At 37.2% G+C, this 11,499-nt stretch overlaps 1 protein-coding gene across 1 annotated transcript; it reads left to right on the forward strand.

Moving 5' to 3' along the window:
• Positions 1–9,674: 9,674 nt before the first annotated feature.
• On the forward strand, positions 9,675–10,835 carry LOC136238433 (probable 2-ketogluconate reductase). Its single transcript, XM_066028899.1, has one exon. The coding sequence runs from the start codon at positions 9,733–9,735 to the stop codon at positions 10,720–10,722; it is 990 nt and encodes a 329-aa protein (XP_065884971.1). The 5' UTR covers positions 9,675–9,732; the 3' UTR covers positions 10,723–10,835.
• Positions 10,836–11,499: the final 664 nt, after the last annotated feature.

Here is an 11,499-nt window from a genome sequence, read left to right on the forward strand (position 1 = left end):
TAATTGTATTTCTTTAACACAAATGCACCTGTTCTGTAGACATGTTAACTGTGACTGTTTAAGTGGAGGACCCCAGACAGGTAAGGCATTGCCAATCCTAGTAATTTAATCAAAATCTTAAGAACATCAAAATTATGATAAAGATTCATGATCTCATTAATAAGACCACCTCATTATAGTAACCACACCCAAAACATGGTATTCCAATAGAACAGTTATTGTATACAATGATTACATTTGCAAATCATCACTGAGAGGCTAAGTGCATTATGCCCATGATGTAGTGCTCAAGTATATAGTGGCCATCCTTTGTATACCATATAGAGAGAGCTAAGGACACTTATTAAGAGTTGTCAGCCAACACTCATGGTTAGCTATTTACCACACTGCATTAAACTGAGATCATGAACAACGCCTTGACAAAGTTTGAACGTAGCTGCTTGCCATATTTGGACCTAGTTGCAGTCATACGTATCACAGTAAAGGAAGTCCTGAATCAAAATGCATGCCATAGTTTAGGACTACAGTATAGCTAAGTACATGGCTGTTTGCACTGGTAGAGTAGGATATGTAAAAAAATCAGCTGAAAAGGTCAATCAATAGCATAATACTAGATCTATTAAGGGCTGCATTAGTGGAGGCTCTAAGAGATGGTGAGATTGCTCATGCTGGACTAGATGTAACAGATCCAGAGCCAAGAGATCATCCATTACTTACCATGAATAATGTCACCTTCACTCCTCATATTGGGGGTAACACTTATACTGCCAGCAAAAAGGGTATTGACATTACAATTGCTAATATTTTGGCTGGAATGAAAGGAGAAGTATTAGTACATGAAGTGTAGACAAATGATATTGATATTGTACTTGTTGCTGTAATGGCTCTGTTACTAGACTGATGTCATGATGTTAATGTTTTAGTTCATGTACCCACTTTAAAAACAGTACAAACATAGACACAGTCCTTAGTAATATCTTGTGCATACACTATTAGTATGTTAAACTGACTTGGTGAAATGGTATGATAATTGCAGACAAAGTTGTACAGTATTAAGAATTGTACAGTTGTACGTTGATGTGTTTCAGATTATCTATAAAGAAAGCAATTGATTCAGTCAATCAATTACAAACCACATACATGTAGTTATACTATGGTAGGAAATTGATCACAGAATAACAAAATTAGCTCTCAGTATTGACAATAGTGGTGAAGCAGGTAGGTTAAGCCGCTCTAATCATGACATTCATAATGAGTGATGTCACCTTAGTTGCACAATTGTGTTGGTTCATTGCATTGTACCTTTACCGACACAATAAGGTTGGTTTGTCTAGATTATATGCATCTCTAGGAGTGTAGTTATACCTAGCATTGAAGTGGTGTGTAGTTTACAATTATTGTGGCTAAATATTAGTCTTCAAACTCTGCAACAGTTAAATCTAGCACATCTTGGATGTAGTTCAGCTTGGGGATATGCCATTAAGCAAACAGGAGTTGTCTACTGAAGGGATTGGTGTCCATCCAGGGTAAGCAAAAGGCCCTGTAGTGATACAACTTCCATTCCATATCCAGATCAGTGTGCATTAAAGGTGAAGGCATTGGTAGGGTCCAGTTCCAGTTATGTACAGTAATTTGGCATTCAATTTTTCTCTAGAAGTATGCGTAAGCAAAAATGTCTTAAAGCAGTGCCATGGTAGGAAGAAACTAAATATAATGCCGATAATCGTTACTTTTCAAAGGGAAAATTTAGAGGACATCCAAGTAACTACGAAAATTACATCTCTTAAAAATTTGTACGTATTAAAGCCATGGATCACAGTGAAAATACTTCCTCAAGAATGAATGGTTGTACAGTTGATGCCATTTTTACTGTTCTGAGATTGTGACAACTCAATCATGTCCAAGAAGTACTTTCTGAATTGTTATACTTGTAGTGACATACGCGTCATAAGGGGGAGCAAAAAAAAAAAAAAAAAACATTAAAAATCAGCTGCTGTTTTGATTTTAACAATTCACAATGGTTTCATTTACAAGCACACTTACTGCTACCATTGTAAATTGATCTTATCAAAATTTATGGGTTGCAATTGGAAGAGATGCCATGGAAACCAATTCAGGGTCTCACATCCCATACCCAATACCAAATAAAAAATATCTTTACTACACTTGCTATGAGAAATTGTGGTGCACTACCATTAACATGGTATAGACTACGAACAGATAGCAATACTGCACATGTATACCAGCTGAATTAATTATGGACTACACTGGAAAAAATAGTTGCATTTCACGAGGTAGGATATGTGGTCTGTCATTGAGTTGTCTGCCACACCAAGTGAGGATATTTCCAAACGAAATTTTATATTTCCTGTCCCTGCGTACACACCATTCAACTTCAGCTGCTGAAAATATCATAATTCCTATAGAAGAGGACACAGCAACTTTCCAGCATAGCAAGAAGTACCATACATTCTGATATACAGGCCATACCATTTGATTTATTCTATATACAGGAAATATCATACTTCTAAAACCAACAGGACATGGCCACTTTCCAGCACAGCAAGAGTGTTGTAGGAAACACGGTATTCTCTGTATATAGGTCATACCATTTGGTTTATTCTACAGGAAATATCATATTTCCTGTGACCCATACAGATATTACCTATCTGTTTGATTTACATCTAGTGTATGTATTACAATGTTTGCAATTCTCATACAATTCCTGTGTACATACATGTACATGTCAGAGATACGAACAAGAGGACAACTTCTGATAGAGATCATGCATGCATGGCACAATTCACAAATCAATCATATAGTTATATATAGCATTATGTGCATTTTATATTTCTACCATTTTGATTAAAAGTATATCCAGGTTTTACTATTCAATTACAACTAGCTAGCCTCATCACCATTTACAACTATCATGTACTTGCAACTAGCTTTTGGCTACAACTAGCCCCGACTTTAGTCCCTGGGTAAGTTTAGGTGTCAGAACCTTATTAGCTATGGATGATGAATTATAAATGTAATCATCCTGGTTGCTCTTCTTTGAACTTAACTTGTTTGACCTTGACCTAACTGGGAAGTTTGTAAGACACTTATTCTCTTTCAAAGTACATACCACACACTTTTGACCTGCATACAATACACTGAAACTGAATACATATCCACAGATATTTGAACTCTATAAATGATTTTTGCAAGGAGATTTTCAGTGTGACCATGCATTCTCAGCATCATTCTTGATACTTGAAGATGGAAGTGGATTTTGTATATATTAATTTTTAATATTCAGTCACCTCAACAAACACAGCATAAAATACCTACTGTATTTATTCTGTTTATGTTTTGGTGTTGGAACTAATAGTCCAAAAATTCTACCTTGGCTCAAGCAAAAACAGACCACAGCCCCCAACAGTCAATAACATTAGAGTCATTTATAGATTTAAGGTTTGTTTTGTCTTGTTATAGGGAGTTTTTAAAAATAGATGTTCCAATACTGAATATAGACGGGGTTAGTATTGGAACACTATTTTTGCTGTGAACTATGTGCACTTGTACTGTGTTGTTATCTTACATATGTTTTTTCTCTCATACATGTATGTTATCTATAGCTTCTGACATAATTTAAGGCACTAATCAGGGGCGGATCTAGGATTTCAGGATGGGGGGTGCTAACATGGACACTTTATTATGTGGCAAGAAAATTGATACATGCTCTGTCTGGGGGCATGCCCCCACAGAAAAATTTGGCCTACTGAGATTGAATTTGGTAGTAATTTTGAGTGAAAAATGATGTCACTCTTTAATGTGACTCCATTATTCCCCTACAGTTTGTCAATATAACTAAAGAGCACAGCCAGTAGCTAAAGTCAATCTTATAGAACTAGTAGTGGAAACATATGGGTATCAGCTGCACATGATCAATTTTAGTTTTCTGAAGTATAGCGTAATTTACAGTCTCATGGCTCAAACTACACTAGCTGTCCAAACAGTAGAGAGGGTAAGTGTGAGTGGAGAGGGTAAGTAGACTCACCAATATGTGGAGTATACATGTGCACTCAGCATGTATAGAATTCTCCAGCTAGGGGGCTCTGGTGGCATACTCCCCTAGAAAATTTTGGAAATGGCTATCACAAGATTGAATTTAGAAGCTATTTTTAACCATAAATAGTATATTCAACGTACCATAGAATATACTATCTATGTTTTAACCATAGGCGGCGGAAAGGAGGGGGGGCTAGGGGGCTAAAGCCCCCCCTTGGTCTGCTGAGGGGGAGCTTAGCCCCCCCCTCAGAATGATATCACACCGAAATTATCTTTCTTGGAGTAGGGCTGAAAACCGTGATAAAGATCGAGATACTCTAATAGAGCAGTCACTCTAATAAAGTAGTCAGTGTGTAGCGAGCTATGAAAGGATTTTTACGTAGTTTATCAGCTAGAAATGGAGGTGGAAAGCTCTCGTCAGTTGGTTGCGACCTTTTTTTTTTTTTTTTTTTTTTTTGGTCTCACCTTACCAAACTATAGAAATAAGTCTGGGTCTGCCCAGCCCCCCCTCATATCAACTACTTCCTCCGCCGCTGGTTTTAACCAAATGTGGGTACAAGATGAATGAGTTCAGTTGGAAGTAAAAACAGAACTATACAATGTTTCTTGTTATTGGATTTTAAGAGAATGTATAATAGTGGCTTGTCAAAGAGAATAAATAGTGTACAGTTAATTGAATGTAAGGTCAAGGAGAATATATGAACACAGGATTGGATCTACTTCATATATATTACCACTGTTCTGTGGTGCAGGTTGCTATTTCAATCTAACTTTTAAAATGATGCATCCATCCATCATCAATAATTGTTTTACAACTATTCTACAAATACAACTAGTTTTCGGGCACAACTAGCCCCTTTTTAGCACACATAATCATGACAGCATAAATGCTGCAGTATCATTTAAAGTTGAGTTTCAAGGGATTTGCACTGCTTGAAGGTTCTTAGTTTACTAATTTGTTAAGCTGCTATACTATAGTTGTACCCAGTTTTACTGATAGTAAAATGTCAGTAACTTTAAGTATATGGAACATAATTGTTTTACTAAGTTTTAAACTCTCAGTAAAACATCAGTGAATGCAGGTTTACTGAAAAACTACTAAAATAACAAACAATTAACTGTTCCATATACTGGGGATATACCACTAAGAAATTTCAAGCAGTGTTGATAGTGCAAACTCCAGAAGCTGCTAGATTTAGAATGGGATTTGATCAAGTAAGGGGAACAAAAACAAACAGCTCGCAGACATTGCGGCCTTGTGAACTTTATAAATGCTAAGAAATTCACTATTATAATAAGAGTGACTATTGTTTTACTTACAAGAGAAGCATTTCAACCTAAGAATCAAGTTTGTAGCAGAGCCTAAAAAACATAAACTATTTGACAGAAAAAGCTGTTTTCAGAATAGATTTTCAATTTATACATTAAAGGTATAAACCTTTCTAAAGTGATAGGTATATAGCAGGATGTTTGGTACAATGGTGAGGGTAGCAGTGCACAGGTCTAGAAGAATAGGTTTAATTTCAGCTTACACTCTGGTAACTTCTTGAAAATTATAGTTTTAATGATGGATGTTCTATTAGAGTAGTTGACTGTTCTATTAGAGTATTTCGATTTTGGCAGCTTATAAGGTAAGACTTACACCAAAAGTATAATTTTGAACCCCTCTTAGTAATTCTTGGATTATAGCTATTCCTCTTGCTCTTTCCATCTTTTCATTGCCCATACATGTGTATAAAATGCAACAGCACCTGTACTACAGCTTCTAGAAGCTTCCTAGCTTGCTCATTGTAACATTTTGGAGGGGGGTGCTTCAGCCCTCCAAGCACCCCCCTAAATACGCACGAAGGTACTGGGTGAAAATTTCACAGCTAGTTTGCTTTGGTTTCAGGCAAATTTGCTAGTAAAATGTGCATAATTTGCATGAGTTTTATAAACTGATCTTGGCCTGACAAAGTTTAGTATTTTAATCAGAAGTATGCATGGCTGGCTCCTGGAGGGGGGGCATTTGTCCCAAATTCCCTATCCTGGATCCACCATTTGGCTGGAGTGAAGGGAGAACCATTGCTTTATGAAGTACCTGAAACCAAAAATAAAATGCATGACTTGTTTGCATTCTTCAATTGTACATAGTTGCTGTTATTCTAGGAATATACCGTATTGTGTGTTTACCTAGGCTGGATGGTATACTGCTTTAATACTGTTTCAAATTCATGTCAACACAAGTCACTTAAATTGTACCTCATTTAATACAGTACTAAATGTCCCCAGCATTCTGCCCACATTTTACGTACACCATACAAAGCCTATACTTGTACACATGCCGGCACAATTAACTGAGCTAACCAGCTTTACCAAGAATTGATGCCTGTTTAATTATCTACCTGCAGCATTGAAGTTGAAAACAGCTTTTCTTGCAACAAACTGAACAGTTTTCATTGCAGTGTGGTTAGGAACTTAGAATGGCTCAGTCTCTACTGTCATGCTACAAGCAAACAGTTCTCAGGAGTCATTTTCTCAATGCTGGTGTTGGTGTCTCCTTGGTAGAATGAAGTTTTATGGCTTTACAACAAACAAGACTCAACATATAATTCTTATGAGTCTCCTCCACAGCAGAATTTTGCCGTTATATTTAATTCTATGGTTATAGTTCAGCAGGCACAATGACAACTGACTTTAGTTTATAGGTGCATAATTTATCCAGCATGCAGAATTATCTCTATAGAACTTATTAATTATAGTTATGCACTTTAACCTCAGCATAAACAGTACGCTAATTGATCAATTTATACACATTTAACCAGACCACTGATATGATACACAACAGAAATAGAAGTAGATCGCTGCCTAGTAAAACATACATAAAGGAGAAAATTCACATGATTATTTAATCGTGTAGCTAGCTATAATCACAGATTATGATTAGCCCATGTACTGAGCTATGGCTAGTGGAACTGCTAGTACAACAAGGTTACACTATAAACTGATTACATATAGCTAGCATGCTCATGATAAAATGAGCTGACCTTGGAACTAGCTGGTAGTTGATGTTTGTTGGTATCAGTAATATACCATTATGATGATTGTGGAGTGTATGCATGCAAGTACAAAACAGTATGTGAGTCCTCGGACAAACATGCATATCTTATATTAGACCTGCACAGTAAGTCAGTCGCATGTGCATGGGCATGACAAGGAAAAAAGCTGATTACAAAACTATACCTTTAATTTTTGGATGGAATGGCCATGCAAAGGTTCATCTTAGAGGATCTTCTCGAAACTGCAAACAATGTAGCCAGATTATTATTCTAACACCAGCTTTTTGAAAATGATAATCTTGCTGCATCCTTCTTTCAGTGATGTTATTACGGTGGCTATATAGTGACCCAAAACACAAACTGTGCATGACCAACTCAGCAAGTAGTTGTGATCTGGTTTGTGCTTCAATGTGCTATTTAAAGAGATCAGTTGGAATACCTCAGTACAGAGATAATAAGGTGTGACCAGCACAGTCAAAGGTATGGTCACAGTTCTTGTGGTAATTCAATAAAATGGAGTTCCAAGTCAGCATAAATATACTGACACTGTGGCAATTAGGGGTTGTCAACTTGGGAGCCAGAATATACTGCATTTGATCATGACTGTGTCGATATAAGTGTACCTCTGCTGAGATCATAGTGCCACTGGGCACCATGCACTCAGAATGTAAACAGTAGCTATAGTTGGTCAGTTGGAGTTACACAAGGTATACACATGGTATACACACTGCAATGCTGACTGCTCAAGTGACTGCAGTGGGCAATGTATCAGAAGAAGCCCTCAACAAACAAACCAAACAAAAAAATTTTTTTAAAAACAACCAACGTGTTCTCCAATCTGGGAAATTTACACTGTACACTGAAGTGGTTGAGAATCATCAATATAGCTACAAGGCCACTTCAACTAAATCTTTTGTTTCTCGGGCCCGACCGACCCAATATTTTTCAGCATAAAATAATTATGTTAATCACGTGATCACCTTGCAAAGAGTGATAACGCCACGAAGGAGTTGCAAATTTATCTTTAAGCTCTCAAAAAGTAAGTAACACTAAATATCTCAACATAGCTGCCTACTCACAAGTAATACAGCAACCGTAATGTAGCTTAGCCACCGTTTGACTCACCGGCTCTTCAGCTGGCAAAATAGCCTATTTTTATTTTTATTTTACCGACCTACCGACCTTTATTTGGCTGAATTTCGCCCAAGAAACATAAGATTTAGTTGAAGTGGCCCAACTATGACACTATAATATTATGACATCTTTCTTTGCATGACCATTTTTATATACATGCATGGATTTGCTGATGGCATGACAGACAGTTGACTTTGAGACAGGATGGAATACCTGAAGAAGAGAATCATCATTAGTAAATTCATTGATGCCGAAACAAGTACAATAGATCTTGTGCAACCACAGTCAGATCTGTGTGGGTATCATGGCAAGGACTGTAAGTGTATACAAAAAATAAAAACAGTTTTAATACGTTAGTTAGGCTATCAGTTGACCACTCACAGCAGTTCCCGGCTGGCCATGAAAGTCTTTTGAGAACATGTCATACTTGTATCAGATTTGATGGAAACAGAAGGTTGCATGAAATCAGTGAAACACTTGATGTTCTGAATAGAGGTCGGTTGGTAGACACTAATTTCAATTGTTTCATAGTAGTCGGTTGGACATCTGTGGGCGATCTGAACTTCCTGAGTTCTGCAAGCAATTCTGTTTTGTTTCCTAGATTTAGCAGCCGCAGTGCCTAAAATACTTGAACTTTAATTTAACATTGCACACTTTCTCAAGTAACTGACTCCTTCAGTATGTATGAGAAGCAAAGGAAGCACTTTTGTGGTGAGGTGCACATTCAAGGGCATCTTTTTCAATGCCTGCATGGGCCTAACTATTATACTATGTAGAGGAAAAACCGGCTGTTGTGGCTTCTCTGGCGCATGCCTAGACTGCATGTTGTGGAGTCCCTGCTGGGTCTGGGATTTTTTTCTGCATTCTTCAAAATTTCAGTTACGTACACGTTTTAGACTCCCTGTATTGACAGGCTTTAGCCTTCTCACAGGTCCCTAGTGGGATAGCATTTAATAAAACAGTCATACCTTGATGTGCACACAATCTAAACGCTAATATAACATGCAAATTAGGAGAGTCTGGGGGCATGTTTCCCAGGAAATCTTTGAAAATCAGACTCTCAATCTGAGAGTGATTTCATGCAGAATGATATAGTATTGTTTGTATACACTTGGTGATGATATGTAGTCATGCTATATATTCTTATTATGACAATTGCCCTATAATTTAACACTACACAAAATCACATTTATCACTGCACACTTTAGATTTAACACTACACATTTGTACTGTATTAAGGCCTTATTTTAGGCCCTACAGCCTGCAGAGATTAAATCATAGATAATTATACTACTACGTATATATTATCTATGATTGAAAGTTGTGCTCTGAATCTAAAGGCCCTGATAAAGGGCACGTAACTACACGCAGGATATCATTGTGGAAGTGGAGGTGCAAGTCCAGTTCCTGCACCTTGGACCGGGCGCCGCTATGCTGCGGAGCCCCCACGTGAGCTTGTCAAGGAATTGAAGCGAATGTCAGCACTCTGTGCAAACTTTATACAATGTCTGCTGGAAGATATTACGTATATCAGAGTACGGTTATTGACAATGAAAGACTTCAGCAGCAGTTAGATGACTCCTTCAACATCGTAACGTCTGAAACATTGGAAGAGCACAAGAACAAAATAGTTGCAATTTGTTCAATTAAGAGGACCGCCATTAGTGGCGACTTAATCCGATCCCTTCCCGCGTTGAAAGTCATTGCATGTAACTCTGTAGGATATGATCACGTGGACATGCAAGCTGCTACAGAATTAGGGATAAGAGTTGGACACTCCCCCTATGTAGTGGATGACGCAACTGCTGATATTGCTATGACACTGTTGTTAGGTAGTGCTAGAAGGATTATAGAGGGTGATAAAATAGCACGAGATCCTTCAACTGTCAGCTTTCCTGGAAATAGGTTTCTTGGACAAGAAGTATCTGGTAGTACAATTGGTATAGTGGGAATGGGTCGTATTGGTAGTAAGATAGCAAAGAGAGCAAGTAAGGGATTTGACATGAAGGTAGTTTACCATAACAGACAACAGAAGTCAGCCGAAGAGGAACATACTGTGTGTGCTACATATGTTCCTGTTCTGAATGAGTTACTCCAACAATGTGACTTTGTTGTTTTAGCTGCACCATCTACCAAGGAGACCTACCGGATGATGGGAAGAGAACAGTTTAAAGCAATGAAGAAGACGGGGATTTTTATAAACATTGCAAGAGGTGCTTTAGTAGATCACGGTGCTTTAGTGGAGGCTCTAAGAGATGGTGAGATTGCTCATGCTGGACTAGATGTAACAGATCCAGAACCACTACCAAGAGATCATCCATTACTTACCATGAGTAACATCACCTTCACTCCTCACTTGGGAACTGCTACATATGCTACCAGGAAGAAGTTAGTGGAGGTTGTTATTGGTAACATAATGGCTGGAGTAAAGGGAGAACCATTGCTTTATGAAGTACCTGAAACCAAAAATAACAATTGCACAGGGATTGTTTGATTGTAAAGGTTGATAGTTGTAACTACAACTATTGTGGAAAGCATTTCAAGGAAACCTCATACAGTTTTGTATACTGCATGATCAACTTCATTAATAATGTGTTGTAAACATCATTGCACTAGTATCCTAGATACTCATGGGTTACTAAAATTGACAGTAAATTTTGTTAGCTCAGTTGTAGTTTTCTTGTGTATATACTTATGACTTGTTTTTGTTGCATGATTTTTTGTAGCTAGCTATTGATCAACGAGCAGAGTTGGGGGTAACTTGTTACTTTTGTAACTAAGTTATGTAACTGATTACTTTAAAAGTAACTAGTAATATAACTAGTTACTTGCTTTGTAATTAGTAACTTGTAACTAGGAGTAATTGTCTGAAAAATAACTTAGTTACATTGTAACTATAACTAATTATGCATTAAAAGCAAGAGCACTTCAATTTTGTACCATATATGCTACAGCCATATTAAGTAGACAGATTCTGCGTACTGTTCTCCATGATTCAGCTTGAGCAACAGATGTAGCAATAATTAAAACTGACCTGAAATAGCCACAGAATTGTTATTTTAAGTGCACATGTGTATTGCATTCCTTAATGATACACATCCGAGCAAAATTCATGTTACAAACAAGTCATAATTTATACTACAAAAGTAACTAGTAACTAAAGTACTTAGTTACCTTTTGAAAAGTAACTGTCACTGTAACTAAGTTACATGAGATAAAAGTAACGCGTAACTAGTAACTAGTCACTTTTCTGAAGTAACTACCCCAACTC

This window comes from Dysidea avara, chromosome 11 (genome assembly GCF_963678975.1).
Source record: "Dysidea avara chromosome 11, odDysAvar1.4, whole genome shotgun sequence".
NCBI lineage: Eukaryota > Metazoa > Porifera > Demospongiae > Dictyoceratida > Dysideidae > Dysidea > Dysidea avara.